This window comes from Eupeodes corollae, chromosome 2, assembly GCF_945859685.1.
Source record: "Eupeodes corollae chromosome 2, idEupCoro1.1, whole genome shotgun sequence".
Lineage (NCBI taxonomy): Eukaryota > Metazoa > Arthropoda > Insecta > Diptera > Syrphidae > Eupeodes > Eupeodes corollae.
Window position 1 is genome coordinate 29,881,692 of NC_079148.1, and position 26,532 is coordinate 29,908,223.

The following is a 26,532-nucleotide window of genomic DNA, read 5'->3' on the forward strand; positions in this document are numbered from 1 at the left end:
CACTAAAATAAAATAAAGTTTTCGCAATCGTATAACCCCGTTATCATTTTGTCCATGTTAAAACCTTAAATCAAAATACAAATTTAAAGTAAAACGTTTTTCTGTTTTCCTTAAAATTGACATACAACTTTATGTAGCACAAAGAAAGTTAATAATAATCAACATTCTATCAAAATGGCGGATCTAGTGTTCCTACAATTTTTGTTAATATTTTACTAGTGTCATTTATTTTCGACACTTTCAATTTTTACCACCTGTGCCATATCAATTTTTGTTTAATATGTTAAGAAATATTATTTGCATAAATAGTGTAGTAAATTTAAATTTTTGTAGATAATTAACAGACTGTTGTGTCATCTAACTTATTTTTCAGATCATTGTTTTAACTTACCCAGTAGTCAAACGTCGGTTTCGATACTGACTGCTAATGCACTATTATGCCGTAACGTTAAGTTATTACTCCCAAGAGGCTGTTTAAAACCATTCTGTTGGTTGATTTGTTGTTGTTTATCAATCGACTGTTGTGCTCCTAAAAATGGAGCTTGACGTCCAGGATGTTCAGTCAGTCCCGGCGTTGAATCTACACCATCGTCTAAATCCATCATATCCGATGAGGATTCAGACAGTGATGATTTTTTTAAATGTTGACCTATGGAAAATTTGTTTTTTAGTAAAAATTACATATTTTAATAAAGAATTAAAAAAAATATACATGCATGAAGAGAATCGAACTGTTTTGTAGGTTTTTAAAAAATAATAAAAAATATATTAAAATTAATATCCGTAATTTAAAGTGTAACTAAATGCCTATCATTTTATTTTGTCAACATTTTTTGTTACTCAGACTTGTTGCATTGCACCAAAATATGTGTACTCGTAAATTGCATTAAAGACAACTTGTTTCATTGGTTTGATTGAAGTTAAATGTTTCATGACAAATCTATGAAACATGTACCTATATATTAAAAACTGACGCTTAAAAACGCGTCTTTTGTCAAGAATTTTGAAAATATTTAATTTTATCTTTAGTAAGCAAAGTTTAAATAAAAAAGTTGAAAGAAGCAAAATTGTATATTTTTATCTAGCAGTACAAATGAAGAAATGAGAATACAATTTTACCTAATGTACCAGGTAAGTATGGACAACTAGTAACATGGTTGAAGTTTTGGCTCTGCATCTCCTCCTGATCCGTTTCTCTGTGATAAAAGTAATTGAAGTTACTGACGATGACTGGTACTGGAAGTGCGATTGTCAATACACCAGCAATGGCACATAGTGATCCCACAATTTTTCCCCAAACGCCGACCGGTCTATTTTATGACAGGAACAAAAAATATGAAAGCACATAAATTAATTAATGTTATTTTTTGTATAATTAAATTATTTATTAAAATTTATATTTTTCCATTTAAAACTATGAAAAAACAAAAAATGTGTTAAATATTGTAATAAACAGCCAATAAAATGAAATATCAAACAACAAGATATAGATGGGTTTTGATGCTTTTATATACGATGAATTTAATAACAACATCGATTTGATTTTAGTCATGATTCAAAATAGTTTACAGAAGTGAGATGCGCCCATTACAAAAAGATAGTTGAAATTCTTTTGTTTATGTTTTAATGCACAACATTAGAAGGATGATTGAAATAGAGAGAGAGAGACACTTAGTTAAGATTTCAAAATACAAAAACACTGATAAAACTAAAAATCATTAAAATAAAAACAATAAAAAGTAAATAAATGTAAAGAATAACAACAAATTCATAATGCTAATAAACTTGTTTGTGAAATTCTTGCAGAAAAGCTACATGCGTTTGCAAACTGTTTGCGTCCCCTAATAGATAGATATTATTAATAATAATAATAATTAATTTAGGTAGGTGCATGCAAACAAAAATCTAAAGAAGTCTCAATGTAAATATATAGAATAAGAAATTGATAAAAAGCCAATTCAAATGATAAAAATCAAAAAGAAAAAATATGATTTAAAAATTTCAATAACGAAAAGAACTTTCAAAAAATAAAAAACAATAACAAAAAGAAACATAATGAAACGAGATGCAATAACTAACAATTTATTATTTAGCTATTATGCTTTTTTTTTTATTTTTTTATTGAATAATATATACGTTATTAAAAAGAAATATATATATAAATGTGATGTGCCCTAATTTATTTAAAATGAAACGAAAAAAAAACTGTTTCCCTTTTTGCCCAGTGTATTGTTTTTGTAATGAGCTGTTAAAGTAGATTTTAAAGAGAAAATAAAACTATCATATTTTTTGTTTTTGCTTTTGAACAGATGCAAAGTTCTAAATTTGACTAAGATTTCTGAATAAATTGTGTAGTTTTGAAAGACATAAATTATGTGAAATAAAAACTTTGTGTTTTAGATTAATATTTTTTATTTTTTTTTTTTGATAGTGCGGACTTATTACTTGTGGTGGAATCGAACTGTTGGTGTTTATTTTTTGTGACTATTTTGAGTGAGTGTTATGAATATTTCGTTACCAGTGAAACCATGCATAAGAACATAGTTTTGGTATATTTTTGTAGAGTATAAATGTATGAGTGTGAAAATTAAAAAAAAAATATAGTAACTTTATATTTTATAGAAGATATCTTAAACTAATTAAACAATTACTTTTTAAGTCAAATAATATATTTTAAATTCATATCGTTTTAATAAGTTTTTTAAATGTTTTTTTTGCACATAGTATTGTATTAGTAAAATATTAAGAGGAAGAAATCTATGCAATATTAGTTTTTCATCATTGATTTAATAAACTTAACCTAAAATTATCAATGTGATCTTCAGGTACTTATGTTTTTTTTATAAACATACTTCAGGTACATACTTAGCTTGGAAATGGATTTTAAAATAAATAAACATTAATTACAAACATTTTATTTTAAACCACAACTATTCACTTTTTCTTAAATTTATACGTGGGATTCAATGGGAGACTTAAATATCTAATTTAGTTCCCAGCAGCAAATTTGTTTGAAAAATTTCGAACAGCTTCTCTCCATGTATATACCAATTTAACTGTCTACAAGCACCTAAAGTTAATAGTGTGAACAATTTTAAGTTCTCTAGGGGTTGGAAACCCAAATTTTTGTTGTGGTATGAAAAACTGAATGCTAATTTTTCAATTAAGTTGTATAATAAAAGAGGCTACACTGATTCCCATTTCATTTGTCGATTTGTCTTGCTTAAAACTTTAGCAAAATATTAATAACAATATTTTGTGTGAGATACAAAATTTGAAGTCAATATCTTTCTTTGTTTTCCTAATAATTGAGTCCAAAACTATTTCTTATCAGGGGTGGAATCGGCTAAGGTGATTGTTGATAAATGACGATCAAAATGATCGAATTTGATCTACGTAAGGTGATATTCAAATTGATACCTAAAAAGCTGTCACGAAAATATGTGATAGTCGTTTTCAAATAGATATGTTTATTTCAAATAGTGCTACCAGACGCTTACACAAACAACTGGAAAATTTTCTTAGTTCACTTTGTATCTAAAAAAAAACATTCTGTGACCGACAAAGCTAACTTCATACGAAAAAAGAAAGAAAAGTAAGAATTTTATTCAAAATCAGCCAATTTGAAACTTTTATTTAGATATTTTATAAGAATCAATTTAATATTTCAAAAAGGCAACAAAGAATTTTGACAATTTGAATCTGAAATTGTTCAATCAAATTGAATTGAGTTGAATCATCTTACATAGACACGGAATGAAAATGATAGTCAAAAATTGATAGTCAACTAACATCTTAGCCGATTCCACCCCAGTTTTTTTTTGTTTTCGAAGGTTTTTTCATTTTTGTTAAAACAAGTTCTCAGTTGAATTTTTCTAAAATATGAACTAAAAATTGATATCAGTATTTTGCGTACGAGGAAATAATTTGATTTCAAAATCTGTTTTTGTTAAAGAGATTTTTAGGCGAAAACCAATTTTTAACAATTTTAGTAGCATTTCTTGAAAGTGTTTATATCTTATATCTACAAATACAGATTGTATTTTTCTAAGAAAATATATTACAGAATGAAATAGTTTTGAACTATACCAATTTTGAGTACTATTCTGTGTAGGTTTTAATTCCTATAAAAAAAAATATTGAATCTCGAAAACAATATTTTCTATAAAATAAAATTTACCTAAAGCCAACTCTCAATCTGACTTTCACAAAATTTTACCAGATGTCAAAAGTATAATTACAGTATGGTGTGACGTAACAATATATGATATAAAATTAAATTTAATTCGCTAGCATTATTGGTTAGTGGAATATTTTGAGTTAGCCAAAATGTTCACTATTTTTTAAATTAGTAAAAAACCACCCACTCAATTTTTTTTGAGAGTCCTACCTAAATCTTTCTGGAATATTACCGGTATAACAAAATTCATTTGAAGTCGATATCTCTACTGGTTCTTGACCGTACGTACACTTGTACGCGGGCAAACATCTCCAAAATATATTTTATTGATACTTTTGGGACATTGAAACGTCGTGATTTGTCAATATTTTCAATTCGAAAAATGGGACCGATTACAATAACTTCCTATAGCAAGTTAACAAAAAGGTATCACATCAAGTAAAGTAGTGTTGAAGTTATTCCTAAACTTTCTTTTTACGCTTCAAAATATATTTTTAAGGCTCATGAAAATCCAACAGTGATTGCCTCTTCATCTTTCATCCTCAGAATCTCACGGTTGGGACCTTTTTTATCCGAAAATGAGGGTGGCTTAACTTGTGAATTGATCTACTAAGCTATAATCATTTTTTTTGTATTTTTAACAAACTAGCAGTAACAATATTGCAAACAAAATGTCTTTAACTTTTTAGTTCTGGAAGAGGTGACCACAGAGTTAAGATCAATTTCAATGTGTGAATTTATCATGAAAAGGATATGGTGCTCCGAGCGTTGTGAGGCACCCTACACGGATTTCTCTGTACAATGAAATTAATATTAATTGATTTCTGATAGTGAAATATTCGTTTTTTTTTTAAATTAATTAAATAAAACCAAGACCATAAATGTGTATTTCTGCTTTTTCAAGGAATAGGTTGGTTCTTATTAACATATTTTTTTTCTTTAAAACTTTTCAAATAACGCAAAAATTATAATTTTAAAAAAATTAAGAGAACCAAAACAAACTATAAAAGTATGTTTAATTGTTATAGTTTTGTAGAATGTCTCTTGTTATGTCTGTTTTGAAAATAACCTATTTAAATTTAACTTGAATAAAACACTCACTGCAATATTTGTACTATTAAACATTCAACAAACTTATTAAAACGTTCGGTTTTAATTTTAATTTCGTCAAAATACTTTTTCTATAAATTTCCATTAACTATCTACTTTAAGAATTAAATTGATAAAATGTCCGTAAACAAAATTTAACAAAATTTATTTTTCTTTTAAACTAATTTTTGTTTGTTGTATAAGATGAAATAGGTAGTAATGAGAGAGAAAGATATAGAGATATGAAAACAAAACATATTTTTGAGCACTTCTATATTTTTGTTGATGTAAGTATAAATAGTACGAGTATATAAGTATGTAGTTTTGAATTTGTTTTTTAATTTTTAATTTAAAATAATTTATGAAATATGCAAAATGTTCTTTTATTGTTTATATTGGTTTTTCAATAGTAGTTAACTATATAAAGAGTTTTTAAATATAGATACTTAAAAAAAATGTTAAGATATGATGAAGAAGACAAAATATATATGTAGAATCAAAAACGAAACTAATTATGTATAACAAAAATTAGAAGTTAGAATAAATTAAATTAAGGAAAGTTAAAAAACATATTTGTTTTTGTTTGCATACGTCATGTCACCATATCCAACAGTAGTCATGGTAACGACAGCCCACCAAAATGCGTCTGGTATAGACTTGAAGAAGGAATTTTCGCTTCCAGCTTCCGCAAAATAAACAGCCGATGAGAAGAGTACAACGCCTAAAATAAATTAAATTCGTTTTTGTGGGTTTTTTCTTCTGTTTTTCTTTTTTTTTGGTATTTTTTTTTTGTTCTAGTTTTATTTTTTTTATTTTCATAGATTTTTTAAATTTCTCTCTTGATTGTCTAAATAAACATAAAATTACACGCTGTTTAATTATGCTCTATTACTATTTATCTGTAAAATGGATTGAATATTACTTTATTCAGCCATTTTTCTATATAAAAGAACACTTAGGGGTTATTTTTGTTGAAAAGGAAATCAAATGAAAATCTTCCTTAAATCTAGTTAAAAATAATTATTAATACAAAGCAAAAGTATTCTAATGTTTAATACCTAACGCCATTAATAATAATAAATAATAAAATATAAAAACAAACAATAAAAAATATAAACAAAACCAAATAAAAAACGTTAAAAAAAAAAAACAAAATTAAACAACACAACAAATCATATATAAATAAAACAAAACATAAATGCAGTTTAAGGAAAGAAGAATTAATATACACAAATGTATATTTATATATATTTATATTTAATAGAAAGACTTCAAAAAATTACGGGAGAGTAAAGAAGAGATTCATAACAAAACACATTAACACAATACGACGTGACCAATTTACACACGGATTCTTTGTTTTATGTTTTTATTTTTAATTTAAAATTAAATTTAAAACAACGACTGTTTTTTTTTTCATGTTACAAATACGATTATACGAAATATCGAGAAATAATTGTTTGTTTATATGTAAATAAATATATAGAAAATTTGATTTTACGACATTTTGTGTGTTAAAGCTTTTATACTTCGTTTTTATTTTTAAAATTATATTTATGTAATGTAATATTTATTCATATTAGAAACGTTTAGCGAAGAAATTGAGTCTGTTTGTACCTCATGTCACCGTATCCAACTGTGGTCATTGTGACCACAGCCCACCAAAATGCATCTGGTATTGATTTGAAGAAGGACATTTCGGCGCCAGCCTCCGCAAAATATACGGCAGATGAGAATAAAACGACGCCTTTGTTTTATGATGAGGAAATTTTGATTAAATTAGTATCAATGGTAATTTTGTTTTGCACACAATTATTATCTTATAATATTCAGATAAATTTATTTTATAGTTAAAATTTATATTATGTAGGTAGAATTTACTATACATTTCTAAGTGAAACTAAAAATGTGTATACAATTCAGTTTCGTTAGTTGAAAAATCACACAAAATTGTTTAATTGTATAATTCAATTTAATTACTAAAACTATATGTAACTTCTAAGAAGCTTAAGTCTTTCAATCAAGTGAAAACCAAACGTAAGTATTTGTTATCCCGTGGATAACTTATTTATTTATTTAAAATGTTGCATTTAACTAAAGTTTTATATCTTACGATTTAAGTAAAAAATATGACTGCTTGTGCTTGTCACAGAATTAATGATTTACTAAGTGTTATAATTAAGGATCAAGGGTGAGTTTTTTTTTTAAGATTTAAATAGAAATAAGTTTCGGTCTTTTAATATTCTTATTAAATGCACAATGAAATAAAACTTATTAACTGAAAAGCTTTGAATTCCTGATTTTAACCAGAGGATGGATAGTTTTTTTTTTCATTTAAGAAAGTATTTTAAACATTTTTTAAAAAGTTAATGGATTGTAGAAGAAAGAAAGTGTTATTTTTCCCTATTTCAGTTAGTTGATTTAGTTTTTGAGCTATTTATTTTAATATTTTTATATTTTAAGAAATTAAGTTCTACCAATTTACATAAACATTTTTCACAGTGAATTATGATTGAAGAAAATTAAAAAACACTACCATTTTTAATAAAACTCTTCTGCTTTTAAAATTAATATAAAAATGGCCTGGTTAACAGAAACAATGGTCTCAAAAATTACACCCAAGTTGAATCTCAGTGTATATTTTGCGAAACTTTAAAAATAATTAACAACCTAATATCCCCAGATTCAAAAAACAAGTTACATAGTTTGTTTTTGATAGAATTTTATAAATAATGAAAAATAAACAATCTGAAGAAAAATTAAGGAAGAATATTTAAAGTGCAGTATATTTCATTCTTTTTAAACCCTGTTATTAAAAATTCAGTTAAACTGTCACTGAAACTCTGCACAGCAAACTTTATTTTTAATTTTACTTAAAAACCAAAAATTATTATTTTCAACTTGATTGTTCTCGCATAGCAATTTTTATTTTGAATTTGAAATAAGAAAATCAAGTTTGTAGAATATAATTTCAGTGTGAGGGTGTTTTTCAAATTATAATAAAGAAAAAATTAATAATTTCTTAAACGAAATTCGAACATTATTTGAAATTGATGCTCTTAAAGTTTTTTTCTCGAAATGAAAACTTAATGAATATAACAATTTTCATTATATATGTAAATGGTTAAATTTCATATCTAAATGTCTTAATATTAGTAAAGTTAAGTGTTTTTTATTTTTTAACGAAATCTTTAAATTAAACAAAATATAAAAATATGTGATTTTATCAGAATTCTGTACACAAAATAAAAACTTCGTTACTAAGAAAGACACTAATTTGTATAAAATCCAACGGAAACAAACAGTAGGTGGTTCGATTTGAATTTTAAAATTTGAATATTTTGTACGTTTAATTTTTCAATATTGTCTAGGAAAATAGATTTTATACAAACTTTAATCCATATTTCGTATTTAAAAAATAATTTTAAAACAATAAAGAAGGAAATTTCAACTGCTTTCAGTTTAAATATATGTTATACTATAACGCAAACTAAGAATCCATAATTTTTGTTTTAATATTCTAGTATTTGTGTACCTGCTTTGATTAGAATTTAAAATTTTTTTTGATATTCTACTCAGCAAGAAACAAAAATTAAAAAAAAAATAATACAATTTTTTAACATAAGAAAAGGTTAATTTATTTTTGTCAAGTGAAATTTCTTTCGAGAGATAGTTTTGTTTTTTTTTCTTTCTTTTGTTTTTGCATATAACTATTTTTTAATTTGTTATTATTATTTTCCTAAAGATTGTTTTGACAACTTCTTTTAGTTAAATTTTAAATAATATTGGTGAAAGTGAGATATTCGTTTAAAATTTGACTTACCTATGAATAAGAAAAATATAAGTAAACCTAGTTCTCGCATTGAGGCTTTAAGTGTTCGTCCTAAAATTTGCAAGCCTTTCGAGTGCCTCGACAATTTAAATATTCGAAATACTCGAACTAATCGTATCACTCGTAAAATAGCCAAGGACATAGCCTGATTCGTTGACTTGTCCTAAAATATTGAAGAAAATAAAAATGTTTAATTGAAAGTTTTTGATAAATAAATTGTATTTAAATACCTGTGGGCTAACAGGTGCTTTCGGGAGGTTTAACGTGTCTTCCTCCTCTGCAATAACAGTCGCTAATGTAATAAAGTAAGGAATGATTGCGATTATATCGATAACATTCATCACATCCCTGCAGAAATTTAACTTATTCGGACATGCGAAGAACCTAAAAAATAGAAAAATATATAGATGTTTAAATTGTTATATTTAAACAAACATTTAAAAATATATAAAACAAAACTATATTACCTGACGCTAAGTTCAAAGGTAAACCATACAATACATATTGTTTCTATAAGGAAGAAAGGATCTGTTATGTCAGGCACCTCGTCTTCCTCGATTTTTGTTCCGTTTGTTGTTGTATTGAACACCTGAAATACATTCAGAGCAATTTTTTGTTGTCGGTTTTAGTGATTTGATTATTAAACTTGGTCCAATGAATTATACCATTTTATCGATACAAAATTAATTTTGGTTCACATCAATAACAAAAAAAAATGTATATATTTTTAAATAATTTACCTATGATATTTTTTTACAAAAAATAAAATAATATTTTGTATGTTCTAGCTTCGTTTATTTTAAAAAAAATGTAAGCGAGAGCCATCTTACCATCAACAAAATTTTAATTATTTTAGCATTTTTGAAGAAATAAATAAAATTAAAGTTTATAATATTCTGGCAGCATAAGAAGAAAAAGTACACTTTTAATTTAAGCATACAAAAGCATTTACATGAAGGAGGACAGGTATGTTTAAATTATTTTGAGCGTTAGATATTAATTATTTTAATCAATGTGTAATGTTTTAAGTATAAGCAAGTAAGTAAGAAAATAATACTTCTTTATATCGATTGCAGAATCTATAAAGAAGTAACAAGCCTAAAACTGTTCCAACCCTGATTTTCGTACTTTAATATTGTAGAATAATGAAACCGATAAGTAAAAATGTTTCACCTCCTTATTACAGCTGCGTTAAATAAAATACAGTGAAAAATCAAATAATATACAATTAAATAAAATAAAAATGAAGTAATGTACATATGATAAAAAGTAATAAAATATAATAAAATAATAAAATTACAAAAAAACATAATTAATAAAAACAAATAAAACACAACTTAGGACAATGTAGTTGAATAATATGGGATAGTAATAAATAAAAAAAATAGGCTGGGATGTGACCTTCACTGATTATTATCTTTTGGCCCATCAGTTGTAAATGATACTTTTATTTTATCATCAAAACTTGAAGTTTAAACTGTTTTGTACGCAGCTTTTCCAGATGTTAATTCAATTAAGTTTGTATGTTTGATAAATATATTATCAATTGAATTTTTTTAAGGATATAACTAAATACTAACAAATGAAACAATTATAACATCAATATCTTGCCTTGTTTTTATTTTGTTAGAAAATTGTGAATGAGTTTTTCGATCTTCATTAAATACAATTATTGTTAAGGCTAATGATATTATTATTATTGCTTGTAAAATATTATAGCTGAGAGATATTTTGTAAGTGTTATTAGTTCATAAAAATATATGTTCACTTATTTAGTTCAAACCATTTAATTTTAAAGTTATGAATATGAAGTTGATAGAGTTATTTATTCGGTAGTTAATTGAGGACAAACAGATTTTTGCTCATTTTCAAATATTACTCATATTAAAAAAAAAGGTTGAGGTTTTTTTTCAAAGTGAGAAGTTATTAAAATAATTAAAATCAAAAAATTAAATATACACAAAAGTGAAACAAATTAAAATAAAATAAAACGAAACAGACAAAAACATAAAATATTTTCTTGGAACTATTCTTTTGGACACCTACACTCAAAGCAATTTATTTACAGCGCCAGTATAAGCTTAAAATATTTTTTGTTAAAAAATGAATAAGCCCAGCTTAAAACTTTTATTTTCAGTGTTTCGAAAATTGACTGATGTGTTTCGCTACATATCTATAGAGCAGATAGATTTGAGAAGACAAAAATTAAGTTGTTGAAATAAGTTGTAAAATTTAAAAAATTTCAAAATTCAAATATTGCCTGGATAAATGTCAAAAAAAAAATACAAACCTCACCAAACTTGAGTTAACTACTTTTAAACCCCTACCCCTACAATGTTTTCTTTGAGTTGATACCTTTTATCTTTGCTATTGTAAAACAAACTTCAATTTAAATTTGGTTAAGAAAAAGTTAACTTCGGAAAAAAATCAATTTAGTTTCTTGTTCAAAATTATTTTGGAATTATCCATCAAAAATACCTAGCGCTCAAAATAATCTATTAATACCCTTAACGCCCAGTACGTACGAGTATACCTAATGAAAAAAATTGCAACGCAAAATAAATTTATTGTATACATTGATTTATTATTTATGTATCAGTTTTGAAGAAAGAAAGAAATACGACAACCTAGCGCTCGAAAAGAGATATTTTTCCAATACCTGTTCTCCTTCACAAATATCGTGAATAACTGTTAGCCGATTGAATATTCGAATGACACGCTAAAATAAATAAATAAATTAAAAGACGTAAAATCAAAACAAAAAGTTATTGATGTGTTTTTTCTTTTTTTTTTTTTGGTAATTTGTCTATGATTGTTGCCATTAAGATTTAAAAGAAATTAAGAATTTTAAGAATGCCATAGGGTATATGTTTTTACATAATAATGTATGTATAGTATATTACATTATTATTTTTTTTTGTATGTATATACATTATGTACATCAAAAGATTTAAGCAAGGTTTTTCATAAGAACGAATAAAATAGAACAACAAGAATTCAATGAGTGCAGCATTCACAATGACACACACTTATAAAATATATCAAACCAAGTATTTCATGCAAATTATTAATTATTAGTTTTATATTAAAAAATGTATTAAGTTAATGGTGTTATATGTTTCAAATAAGCAATTTCAATAAATACGATGCATAAAGCACCAGTTTTCTAAAGAAGGAGATCGAAAAGTGTATGTTTTTGGCAAATGTTCTTTAATACGTTAAATTATTTACTGCAGTAATTCTAAATGACATACACTAGCCGATTGCTTAAAGTTTCTTACATGCTTGCTGGACTTTTTATTTGTCACAAAGAAAGCTCATATAAGCTACAAAATGAGCTGCATTTAAATTATTGTTTGTAAATTTGTAAGCCTTTCTATAAAATCAGTCAGAGTCAGTACTTATTATCCTAAATTTGTATAAAATGTGTAAAAACCTTCCATACATTTTAATGAGATCTTTTGTTAACTAAAAATGCAGTGTAAAGTTGTCTGTGGGGTTTGGTGCAAAATCCCGAATCACAAAATACAGAATCCCGAATAACAAAATTCCGCCATTGCAATACTAAAATAACAGTACTGCAAGGATTTTATTCGTAGTTTTGTAGTGGTATTTATTATAAGCTCAAAGATAAATTTGTTTATTTTGTACAATTTGGAGAAACGAGCTATGACATTGATAAGAATTTGCGAACAAAGAAGGGGATCTGCTTAGGTATTTAGTTAAGTTTTAAAGTATATTTTTTAAATGTTATATCTAAGGCTAACATTACAAGTTTAATTAGTTTTTAATGATGATCAGTAGCGGATGGTGTGAGCTGTACCATGCGTCCTTGTACAAGGATTTTATTTTCCATAGTAATTGGGACAGAAATGAATGAGAATCAACGAGAACGAAGTTTATAAAAGATTTTAATTTAATTTTGAAATAAATGTTTTGATATTTCAAATACAAAAAAGAGAGAAGATTTTCTTAAAATTAAGGCATGTGCCAATGAAAATCGGTAAATTTTATTAAAAATTTAAATATTGTATCAAACAAATTTAAGTATTAAAATTTCTAAACAACAATTTAGTTCGTATTATTTTTGCATGTTTCGGCAGGATTTGTGTGGCTCGAGAGTGCAAACATTTTAATAATATTTTTCATTCATTTAAAAATGGTTTATTAAAGAATTTAAACGTGGTAAATAAAAAAGATACACCTGTGTTTGTTCTAACACGTTTAAAAATATAAGAAGACCATTCTTCAACTTTTTTGAGAAATTTTTTTTTCTTTTTTTCTTTATAAACGAATCCTAAAAATCTTTAATGAATCCTGTCCAAAGGAATAATGAATTAAATTAACTTAAAAATAATCTTTTGCTGTTGAAATAACTTAAACAGGCTCAAATGAATTGCAAAGCATATTTAATTATGCACCAGTATATTTTATATTGTTGTAACTTCTAAACTAGTTCAATATTATGTTTGCTTAACTTAGCTTTTTTCAATTTTTAGTAACAGTTCAAAAGTAAATAAAATTATTTTAAGATAACATTCAACGTAAATAAAACAGAGAAAAAATATCCATGCAAAACATTCGTGTTTTTTATGATTTTATTTTTATATAGGTGTTTTATATTTTTTTTAAATTTTTGAATAAAAAGATTTTATTAAAAGTTGAGATTTTTTGAAAAAAGATAGTGAAAAGGCCAATCGTGTTTTGTTTTTCTTATTTTAGAGAAAGCAAAGCTTTGTTTATATCAAAGCAAAATGAAATATACTAGTGTCCTGTTGCTGGACTTGTTTCTTTCGGGTCTCCTACAAAAATAAATTAAAATTTTCTAAATATTTCATTAAAAAAATTAGTAATAAGAGAAAAATAAATTTTACAATTTAATTTTTGTTTTTTTTTGTTCATTCCTTTGATTATTAAAAAAAAAGAAACAATACCTACCTATAAATTTGTTTTAAACTATAAATATTACTTTCAGGTTCAGCTGAAAAGACTACACAACATATTAATTTAATTTAAGATTAAAATAAGGAACAAAATATTTTACTTAAAACTGTCAAACGAAATGAAAAAACAAAAATAGAATAAATTAGATTAAATATTTTATACAATGCCAGAAGAACTGGCTTACCAGCGCCGCCACCGCTGAGCCGGCAGCGGGCAGAACTAAATAAGAAAGTTTAGTTAAGTTAAGTTAAGTTTAGTTGAGACAATGTAGTAAGTGAAATTTTGAAGTTTTAAATGGGATACATTTCATAGTAGATAGGCTGTATATGATTGTTTAATACTGTAGATTGGGATGTTTGGTGGTAGACAGTGATTATTTGATAGAGAAAATATTTTAATTATTTTACGTATATTTTTTTGTAATTTTTAAAAGTAATCCAAAAAATAGAAAAATCTTAAAATAAAATTAGAAATGATTAAAACTGAAAATAAAGGTTAATTAAGATAAGTATAATTCACTTACCGATCGAAGTCTTACATCTTATAACCTCTCTAAAAATAATTTTAAATTAACTAACATGGTTTACATATTTTTGTTAATATAAATAACTCACAAAGGATTTCCCGTCCTATATTAATTTTTTGTGTACAAAATAACAATATCATATAAGCTACTTACCACCAAATATCTTAATCTATTCTATCAAAACATTTTAATCACCTATCTACTGCATAGTAAATATCCTTATTTCTAAAATTATAATTAATATTTTTATTTTTGTTTTTTGCTCGTCGAAGTCCAGGCTTATAAAGAAGATTTTTGATTTTTGATTTTTGATTCTTTTTCTTTTTTATAACAGACCCATTATGCGCTCAGAATCGAAGAGAATGAAGGCTTGATAAGCAAGGATTTACTTCCTTTTTTGTATATGTTTTATATATAATAATACATATTGATATATATATATATGTTGAATTAAATTAATTATTATAGGTTGTGTAGTAAAATTGAAAACAAAAAATATACACTGAAAGCATGATCGAGTGGAAAAATTATTTAAGCATACAAAAAAAAGGTTACATGCACGCTTAGCAAACAGAGGCATTATTTTTTGTTTTGTATATTTATATTTAAAGGCACAAAGGACATTATTTAATTGGGATGCTCTGTTTTTGCTTTTATTTTACTTTTTTTTTGGTTTGAAAAACGATCGAGCTTTCTTGGGTGGATAAGACTATTAATTTATTTGTATATTTTAAAGTTTTCCAATAAATTTTCATTGTTTTTCGTAATTTGTTTGATTTTTTCTTTTTTTCAAATATTAAGTTACAATGCTAAAGTATACCCACTGCACTGTTTACAATTACAAAATATAAGTTAGCTCTGAAAACAATATTAGCGAATTGTACCACCATTATTATGAATATACTCGTACATGTGACATTTGAAAATTGATTAATTTTAATTGATTAAAAAAGATTAGCAACGCCATCTTGTACACAAAATTATAAAAACAAGCATTTAAGCAAAATTAATTTATTTATAATATTATGTAGTAATAGCACTGGTAGTGGCGTCAAAATACAATGTGAATATTAGAGAAAAAAGTTGCGTAGGTATATTATATATGTAAATATTATATTTTATTGGAAAATTTAAACAACTATGTAATAATAATTATTGCCTTGTTTTGAAAGTTATTATATTATAAGAAAATACAAAAAAATAGTTTTAAAATTACAAACATTTATGCGATAAAATTGATTTTAAGTTGTGGTTTTTTTTTGGTAAAAAACAACTTAAAAAAGATACGGAACCATTTTTGGTTTGGTATTTTAATTAAAAAGTTAATTAAATAAAAAAAAAACATTTATTAATTCACAATGCTTGATCACATTGAAATTGTATATAAAGTAAGCTTTAAATAAGTTGTGTGTGTACTTTTTTTTTGATTTTTTAATAAATATTTTAAAACGCTTGCGCCATTTAAAGAGAGATAAAAAATTATAAACAAGGCATCTTAAAAGATTTGAGTGAAAAAGTTTTTGTCACAGTTTTAAGTTTAAAAAAAATATTAATAGAAACAGTTGCTGTACTATCAAATTTTCTTGGTAATTATTTGCAAAAGGGGGTTGCCTACTGATTTTGATGACCTTGAAATATGTTATCAGGAATATTGTCCTGAGTAATTTACTACAGCGGCTTTGTTGTCAACATTGCCACTTGAATATAAATTTTTGTTATTAGAAACAAAAATGTTACGAGAAAAAAACTGTGTTTATGTTTTAATTTACTAATCCAAAATCAGTTTGGTTGTACAAATTTTTCACCAATATTCTGATTCTAGCTTAGATTTAAGTATAATGTGAGATATGAAATGTGAACTGATTAGCAAGTAGATTTTTCATGAATGTTTTCAAAATAATGTTTCCCAATCAGCTGTATGTCTTATATACTCGTATGAACAAAAGCTTACCAAAATCAAAGAATAATGTGATTTCAAGATTTAAGAGCGAACCAACTACCGAAACTATCGACTACTATTCGAAATTATTTTTCTATATCCTTGTGTGGTGAATATTCGAGACTTACTTCTTTAGGAACCCAATCGAATTTCTACTTAGCTATAACTCTACTAAACTTAATTTATTTACAAACAAACTTTATTCACTCATTCATTAATTCATTTGATTCATTCATTCGATTGAATTTAATGATTCTTAAACGAACATTTCCTTCATAAATAAATAAAACATTTCAAAAAATTGAAGTATATGAATTTGTTATCTTTTTACAAAAAATATAACCTCTAACAACACCCTCCGCTAACTTTTAAGGTCTAAAAGACGAAACAAAATAGCAAGTAGAATCCGAGATCAATGGAGTCAAAAGTTATGTAAAACGATCAATCAATCTACTCAAATTTTGGAAAAAACTTACCCCAAAAAGACTCGAAGGAAAACAATTTCTTTTCTTAATAATAAATGTCTGACAAATTTCAATTTTGGAAAACAAGATTGCTAAACATTTTATAGAATATAAGTTGTGAACGACAGAAGCTCGGAAAAGAAGATGCCGCCTTAGGAAGTTTTGGAAAGATTAGGTACATCGAAGAAACCAAATTTGTTCAACTTATATTTTAAGAGAGTAGATGCTAAGATATTTCTGTAACCTATAATTCCAATTTTTCAATATTGTAGGCCATCTTAGTGGATTAAAGCCGTTTTTAAATTTTGATCGTTAATAACCTTTTTTCACTTTGACATTGGTCTAGATCCAGGTAAGACATTATCATGCAACTAACCAACCAATTAATCAATAGCTTACTGCTGCAAACATTGAAAATATCAACTCAATTGCTGGCACTTTCCGAAAATTGACATGACTGTAAATAAGGACAAAACAAAATTAATGTTGTTATACTTATAAAAAGAATTTCAATACCATCTTGGAGAAAACGGTAATACTTTAATCAAGTGTGGGTTTTAAGCCGTAAAGAAATAGATTAATTGAAAAATCGCAGGAATATGTTGATATTGAGCGTAAATGGATAGTGAACGAACAAACCTGATGAGTCTTAAGACTTACCCCTGATGAAATTTTTAGGTGAACCACAGACACACCTCACATTAGATGGCGCCAACAAAAACAAAGAACGGCCTCAATCAACTTGTTGGGCGGGTGAGCGTCGCATTATGGAGGTCTGGATGAAAAAAAGCTGTGAGACCATATGTTGCTGATGAAAATGGCCAGTTGGTTGAGGCCGAGGTCCATTCTAAAAATGTAAACGCCATCTAAAGTAAAGTTAAATAAGTTATTTGTGAAGGTTTTAATATTTAAGGATACAGTGACCAAGCAATATTTTTTGAAACACACACATATCAGATTTTCAGATTAGGAAAACTTCGGGAAGAATTTTTGTTTTGTTGATTTTTTTGGTTAGGTCAGATTGCATTTTTTCGATATCAATTTGAAGATTTTTTAATAAAACAACTACAATTTATTTGTTGTTATATACCACCAATTTTTGAGCAAAAATTGTAGCTTTGTTGATATATCAAGACAGCTTCCTGTTGACGAAGACGACGAAAGGAGTAAGATGATCGGCTTGACATTTGTTTTTGAAGGTAACCTTTGTCAGGAAAAATTCTCAAATTTTACAAGAAGAAGGAAAATGATGCTTCCCTCGTTTTTTTCTGTTGACCATTGTTTTGTGCGAGTTGTTTAGCCATTGAATTTTTTTGAAATTTTGACTTAATTTTGATCTCATATAAAACTTAAGACATTCTTAAAAATAACCACTTGGAAAAAGAACGATAATTGAAGAACAATGAATGGGCCTACTGAATTTTGCGATTCCTAAACTTATATTGACGGGGATGATTCCGGTATAAGAACCAGGTAAGCCTAGACAAATAAAGGGATTTGGAAACAGATTTCCTTGTTTTAGAAAGGAACGCTATAAGACTCCATACAAAGCTTAACTTTAATACATTTATAAACCAATAAGAATAATACCATGAGAAAGTGAAACTGAGAAGTTTTGATGATCAGTATTTTCAGCACACAAAAATTTAGAAAATATTTCCAGATTTTCTAAACACTAAACTAAATTAATCAACTCCTTTCCCCTCTATCCTTCTCTTCTAAAAAGTTAACTCTCGTTTCTAGAATACAACTTTTTCCAAATACCTTAGATGTTGGAACAAAATCCAAATCTTTTTTATTAGAAAGAAGACTCATTGCGTTCCTGATGAGTTGTTCAACTATTTCTAATTATTTTTGTTCTTTTGAAAAGGAAAATGTTACGTCACAAAAATTTAATTGAATATAAACCTAAAACAACTGATCTACCTGATCAATTTTCTACAAAAATGCTCAAATTTTGTTTACCTAGATAATAACTAGTTTTAGTAGAAAAATCTTGCAACATATAAAAAGAAAAATAGTTTCCAACTAATATTCCATCCAACAGCATTGGAGTCATTGTTAACTTCTTACTTCAAGTAACGAATTTAGAAATTCCTAACTATCTAAAGTCCTAATCTAACCCTCAATTAGAATATGCGTAAAAGCATAGAAATAACAAATTTTATATAAAAATTACTCAACAAAATAACCATGATAGCATGTATCGAGGTAATCGAACTCAATGGGGAGACCCCTTTTGTAGATAATTACCTTATTCCTAAATTCAGTTGAACATTTCACCAATTGAATGCAAATAAAGTTCAAATTATTTCATAGAAATAAAAACTCACCTTATAATGCTTAAATTCGGGTAATGTTTCTAGACAAAATATAACAATTGATAGCAGTATAACAAATACACTAATTATGGCTACAACTCTGGCGGCTTGCGAACTCTCTGGATACTCGAATAGTAACCAGACTTTTCTTTGATTCTCATTATCCGGCAGGGGTCTTTCTTCCTCCTTAATAAAGCCTTCATCCTCTCTGTAAAAGTTTAATAATCCATATGTTACAATAATTTAAGGCTCAATTTGTTTTTTTTTGAATATTTTGTTTGTTGTTTGTGTGTTTTGATTTTTGTGTTTTTTTTCTGTTTTGTTTGTTTGATTTCTTTTTGAATTTTTGATTTTTGTTAAAATTTTTAATTTTTTGTATTATTAATTCTGACCTGAATTTATTAATTGCTTGATCACCTAATTCATAAAATTTAATTTCTTCACTAAATACATCTAAAGGGACATTGACCGGCCTTCGCAGCCGACCACCTGAAAACATTTTTGGAAGAAAGAAAAAATAAATTATTATGATTAAATTAAATATGAAAACTTACAGTTTCTGGGTATATTTATTTTTATTTTTCACATTTTGATGTGTTTTTTTTTGTTTTATTTTTGGTTAAGGATTGACTTACCGCTTTGATAGTAGTATAAAATTGCATCGAAGCTCGGCCGACTACGGTCAAAAAAATATTCATTTCTTAGCGGGTCAAAGTACCGTAATCTCCGAGCTGGATCCCCTAACAGCGTATCAGGGAATTGATTCAACGTTCGTAGTTGTGTTTCAAACCTCAACCCGCTTACCTGTAAAAGTATACAAGAAAATTGTTTCATTAAAATTCTTTGATTATTGTGATGTAATTTAAATTATTTAAATATACATATGGTTGAAGTACAACAATAAAATATGTACATACAAATGGCAAGGAGCATAGAATATTAAACCTGTCATTCCATATAATACTCAAGAACCTTTAAAAACAACATTTCTCTTTTTCTGTGAACAATTTCCTTTTGTGAGAAACATAGCACAAAATATGTTGGCCGAAGGCAAAGTGGAAGAAGTGCAATACTTGGCAAGCTATGTATGGACAAAAATAGAGAAAATTTTCCTCATACAGTGTTGTGCTTACAAAATTTCCCGATTTAAAAAAGCTCCTCTAAAAGACAATTTGTATGGACGATTTTTGAAACGCTAGCGTTCAAAAAATATTTGATCATATAGATTTAAAAAAAAAATTAATCATGTATTTGTTAAAAATTACCTTTGAAGTAAGGGTCTGATAAGAGATTTCTCTGTTTTTCAAGGAACACGGATAACTATTATATAGCAGCCTTTAAGTCCTCCTTCCAAATTAAAAACTAAACAAACCCCCTTAAGACTCCTTTGAAAAAACACACAACAGTATCTAATTTTTAAAAGAATTCAAATATTTTTGTGTTTACAGTACTGTTTTTTCATACTTGAATGCCATTTTAATTTAGATATTTGAGCTCAGATTAACCTAGATCTATTGTCAAACAAATAATTTATGATGCAAACATACATTATATTACCTCTTTAGAAAATGTATGAAGCTTTTAAAAATTAATTGTTACAATTTGTCCTTTGGCACTAATAGATAAATAGATATTCACACTCCCTAGCATGAAAAAAGGGAAACATTTAACATACCAGTATCACATATATACAGAGACTTAAATGTTGATTGAATTAAAAAAAAAAGGAAAAGAAACAAATTTTCAAAATCATTCCCATATAACTAAAAGAAATGCAATAACTTGTTTAAAGTGGGAAAATAAACAAAGACACAATCATTAAATTCGAGGATTGTATCTAATTGAGTTTGATAAAATAGGCTATTTAATGTAGGCCATCGAAATAGATAAGAACATTTATCAGAACGTGTGTACATTCTGGATTCGCGTATTTTTTCAGTCAAATTAGATCCAAATAATTTAAAGAACAATATTTAAGGATATAACTACTTTAAATACTTTCATTGTACTTGAAGGGCATCTTTTAATGTAAGTGTAAATATACTTAACATTTTCCAATAAGCGGTTTCATTTTGAATATTTATCAATTTAAGTAGTTTTTCTTTTTAAGCTATGTTCCTGAAATACTTAAGAAAGAAAAAATACGATATTACTAAATATCAAACGATTCACTCTTCAGTAATGCTTTGAAATTATTATAATTCACTACGAAAGTGCTCTTTCTGACAAACAAGACAAGAATCAATTGCAATTTTGTAGGAACCGTTTTTTGACTAAGTTATTTCTCAAAGAAATGATCACAATTGGCCATTAAGATCTAGCAAAAGATAAAGACTATTTAAAAACTTAACAATTGATTCAAGACCTTTCAGATGTAATTCGTGAAGTTATTGAGACTTATAGCTGCAAAAGTATGACTTCATATTGGCCAATTTTATGAAAAGGTGTTGTAACCGTAACCGTGGTGACCTTTTGCTAAGTATGTTTTTATCCTTTTCATCCTTTGTGACATATTTTCTTCGTAATAATTAAATAGAAATTACTTGATTTCTCATAATAAATAAACCATGTTTATTTTTATCCAAAGGAAACCTCTTATTGGAAATCCCCATATCATTTTGCAAATAATATAGATTAACAATATTGAACTGGAAGTTTTGTTATTAACCCGTTTTGTGACTATTTGTTGAAATTCAAGCCACTCTAAAGTTGCAATTCATACCTTTTTAAAGTAACAACATAATTTGTTAAATAAAAGGTGGTTACATTTTAAGAGTCGATGTTGAATGTGAACCACACCTACCCGTCATGTTTTTATATGCATTTCATTTGATATTTCTTAAATACAGATGAACTCAATTTTAAGCTTGGAAAACAACAAGCAAATTGTGCGAGAGTTTGAGCAAACTGGGCCTGTAGAAGGTATTGTACTTCAGAAAATATTGCTGCTGTTAGCGATTTCGGGGCTGAAGAGCTGTCCACCTCAACTCGTTGTCGTGTCCAACAATTGCACCTCTCATACTCATGACGTCGTTGATGAACATTATTCATAAAGACTTGCATTAACGGGCTTTCAAGTTGCTATTGACTCAAGAACTAAAACCTCTTGACCCCATTCCAAGCATGATCAATGGTCAGGATGGTGGCAAGGAATAATATCAGTGTATGATCAATTTTTGTGGAAAATCATCTTCAGTGTTGACGCGAATGTTAATCCAAGAGTGATTGTCGAAAAACCAATGCATCCACAAAGACAGACTGTTTGGTGTCATTACCGAGCCGCATTTTTTTCAAAATGAGGCCGGCATTTACTGTAAATGGTATGTAAAAGTATGCTGTTGTGAGTTAATAACATACTTTTAATTGGAAAATATTGATGTGGATATATGGTTTCAACAGGACCACAAAATAAGCTGTACGAATCAAGAGCTAAAGGACGAGATGCTTCTGCACATTAACTGCATAGAACCTCAATTAGGCCTCAGCGTCGTCGAAAATTTTAACCATCGGAAGAAGGCATGCCGCTGAGATTGCTGCGGCCGTTTGGCGGGATTATTTAAATCCCATACCTTTAATCGCCCTGAGATATGAAGACCAATTCAAAAATTGGATTAGTAACAATAAATTTTGATGAAAATTCAAGAGTATAACTTTTCAAGTAGTTAAGAATAAGGCTTCAAGAAAACACATGAAACTGTATTACATATATAGACCTTTTATAACCAAATCTTTAATTATTCCATTTTTAATTTTTTTTTTACTTTCTATAAAATTCAAAAATTCCTAATTTAAACAAATTTTAAATTAACAAATACTATGAGTTTCTCATTTTCCGCATAGGTTTTAAGTTTAAGCTGATAATATTACAAAATTAGTTCTGCTAAGTAACAAACAAATTTACTTACATTTATTACGACTCTTTCACAAAAATCGTGGTCATGAGGAATGGGTTCAAAGTGCTGAGGTCCTGCGCTGAATCCATGACCAGCCCCCCCTTCTTCGTCTTGACTGCTCAATTTGGGTAAAGACCTAAATTAAAATAACAAAAGAATATTAATTATTAAATGGAAGAAATATTTACAATACAAAGAAAAATGAAGAAAACTGAAAGAAAGAAAACATTTTATCAATATTGAAAATAAATGTTATACTATATGACTTATTATAATTTTTGTTGGCAGTGTTTTTTTAAAAGATTTAGACAAGGTTAAAAGAAAAAATGAAAGATTTCTTTTGTACACTTTGAGGTTACATTTGTATGCATTTTCTATGTGCATACTTTTCATCCATTTCAATCAAAACTTTAGGACACTAAAAGAAATGAAAGAATGATGGCAAGTTCCTATTACGTTGAGTAAGTTCCTATTTGTAGAAGTATGAATCCTTATTTTTAGGCAATTAAACGATATTTTATTATAACTGACCCACTAAAGTAAGCTATACTCGAAACCATGTTTGGCAGCTCACGTCAAAAACAATAACTCTGTAGAAATTGTTAAATGTTTGATATATGTTTATGAAAATACCAAAAACAGTCTTCGTTTTCAAAGGTTATTAGTTTATTACATATTTACGTCTTTGCGATATGAAGTATATAAAAATGTATTAACATATCTGTAAATTAAAAACAAAGACTACAAAATTTGACAGCTCCAGAAAATAAAGTTCATTTTCAAAGGTCAAAACCACAAGCAATTAAAATAAATATGTCATTACTCACGATCATGAGAAACACGAGAAATGAGTATTCTCCCAAAAATGCACGAAATATCGAGGTACATTTATTTTCGACAGTTAAATCCATTCCGAAATATATTTAAGTTGTATTTTCAAAAATCATGTTTCGAGAAAGCTTCAATTTGAAACATTGTTTTGCAAATTGTTTTAAAATATATGTAGGTACCTGGTGATATGATGATTGTAGTAATAAATGTTTTATGAAGATTTCTACTCAAACATTTAAAATTTTTTCTTTTCTTTTGGTTGTTCGATAATAAAACAATAATCGAAACCGAAAAGAAAATATCTTTTTGTTATTCTTTTTTCTCATAGAACGAACATTGTAAACTTACTCGTACTTTGCAATAAAACATGTGCTCATGATGATCATGAACATATGTACGTATCTATATGTAGAAAGATATAATTATATTGGTTTCATGACGTTCCTTGTACTTGAAAAAATACACTCTATTTTCATATTTGATTATTTTTGTTTAAACAATGTTCTGTGGTTGTTTGACTTATATATGGATATAGAATGACGTTCTAGGATCGAAATTTTATTGATAGCTCATGAAATCTATTTTTATTAACTTAAGGAAAGTATCTTTTGGCAGAATAATTACTCACTTCAAGAGAGTTTATTATTTTCGGGTTTGATTGAAACTTAATTTAAATAATGACACAGATGTTTTCAAAACAAAAAAAAAAAAGAATTTTTGTTGGGTATGTACCTAATGACTTTTGGGTGATATAAACATTAAAAAAAAACAAGTGTATGGAAGAAAATAAAAGATGAATGAATATCTAAATAGAATTTATCATTCAAGTTAATCGTCGATGGTTTTTCGAAAATTGTAATAATAAACTGAACTTGTTAAATGAGTATTTAAACATCAACAATATTTGAAATACACACAATTTTTGCAGTTATGATTTATAGAAATTAATTTAAATTTTGAAGCAAAAATTGTATTTTGAATATTTTTGAAAGAAAAATTGAAGCTTTTAATGTTTGCAATATTGTTTCTTATTTTTGTTTAAACAATCAGAAACGCCAGAGATTTATGACTGAAAAACGAAATTTTTGTGATTTTGTGTAATTTTGTGTTAATCACATATGAAAAGTATAACTGAAAAGCACGTATGTGGAATTTCAAGAAAACCTGAAAAGAAATAATATACAAATAAGACAGGATAAGACCCACACTGATATCTTCCAATTGTTGCCTTTTCCAAATTTAAAACTGTTTTTTCTTTTAAGTAAAAGTGATACTTAAAAAAACTATATGGAAATTGTCTATATTGAAATATTTGAGATTTTTTTTTTATAATAAGCGCACCCTCAAGAGAGATATTACTACTTCTTATTATGTAAAGACACATACAAAGTCTAAGAAAGGGAAAGAGGGGTTGAAAGTGCACATTGGTTTGGAATTCCTGGATATTGCAATGACTAGAAAAGATAGAGTGTGGTAAGGCATTCCACATTCGCGTAGTACGGCTAAAGAACGAACCTCTGTACTTGACAGTACGATCCAGCATTCCTAGAAGCGCGAGCATTATGGTTGAAATGTTTAAGGGGAGGAATGCAGCTGACTATTTTACTAGTCAACGGTAAAAGAGTGTGAAATAAGAAACTTTACTACGATTTTTGAACGACGTAAATGAAACTATGATGGTATTATGACCAACCAATCTAAATGCTTTACGTTCAATTCTGTCCAAGAGGCTTAAATAAGTTGCACGAATACCAAATCAGATATGGGAATTCGACTCATGCTTTGGATATACGTTTTGTAGATAACAGATGATCAGTCTTCTCGAAGCAAGTGCCATCCATCGATAATGGCAAGGGAGGTTTATCTCGCTTTAACGATACAAGACAGCATTGGGTTTTCTAAACATTAAATTCCACGCGGTTTTTTTTATTCCCCATTGAACAATGCTGTTTAGGTTGGAATTTAATTTTGTCGTTGCAGTTTCACATCCGAAGAAGAGGGATGTGAAAACAAAAAGAAAAATCTAAGAGTACTATCGTCAACGAAACAATGTATTGAATTAGAAGTTGCAGATATGAGATCATTAATAAAAATGAGAAAGAGTGTTGGAGATAAAACAGAGCCCGGTGGCACACCAATATTTATTTTATGGTTTTTGAACTTGAACCCATCCAATACTACTTGTATGTTAAATCAGTTTAGAAGATTTTCTTCTAGGTTTTTATTGTATGTAATAAAACTATCAATTGGATTTTTCTTAAAATTTTATCAGATGTTAATCTTTTTTAGTATACAATTATTTTGAAGGTAGTTATTATTTTGTGTTTTTTTAATAATCAAGGTGAAAACAATTCTTTGCTGTTTTTTATATAAGCGCATACCAATTTTGTAAGACGTCATTGTAAATGAAATACAATTTAATTTAAGTCAAGGCATTGTTTGTCTTTTAGGTAGTTCGGCTTAAATTGAAATTAAATTGTTCACTTTTTTGTAATGTTGTGATGAAACAAACT

The 26,532-nt window shown here is 27.0% G+C and overlaps 1 protein-coding gene across 13 annotated transcripts in view; it reads right to left on the reverse strand.

Moving 5' to 3' along the window:
• Window positions 1–391: 391 nt before the first annotated feature.
• Window positions 392–26,532, reverse strand: part of LOC129948548 (potassium voltage-gated channel protein Shaker) — a 190,817-nt gene continuing 164,676 nt past the window's right edge. For 11 of the 13 annotated variants that reach the window (XM_056059597.1, XM_056059603.1, XM_056059605.1 and 8 more), the window contains 10 exons: window positions 23,201–23,324; window positions 19,931–20,099; window positions 19,688–19,784; window positions 19,308–19,503; window positions 9,569–9,690; window positions 9,332–9,485; window positions 9,093–9,264; window positions 5,861–5,990; window positions 1,120–1,310; window positions 392–649 (listed from right to left, as the gene is read on the reverse strand). In XM_056059597.1, coding sequence (XP_055915572.1) covers window positions 399–649; window positions 1,120–1,310; window positions 5,861–5,990; window positions 9,093–9,264; window positions 9,332–9,485; window positions 9,569–9,690; window positions 19,308–19,503; window positions 19,688–19,784; window positions 19,931–20,099; window positions 23,201–23,324 — 1,606 coding nt within the window. In that variant the 3' untranslated portion in view covers window positions 392–398. Of the gene's footprint in view, window positions 650–1,119; window positions 1,311–5,860; window positions 5,991–6,886; window positions 7,017–9,092; window positions 9,265–9,331; window positions 9,486–9,568; window positions 9,691–19,307; window positions 19,504–19,687; window positions 19,785–19,930; window positions 20,100–23,200; window positions 23,325–26,532 lie in introns of all 13 variants that reach the window. The other 2 variants (XM_056059594.1, XM_056059596.1) reach the window with 2 other exon arrangements.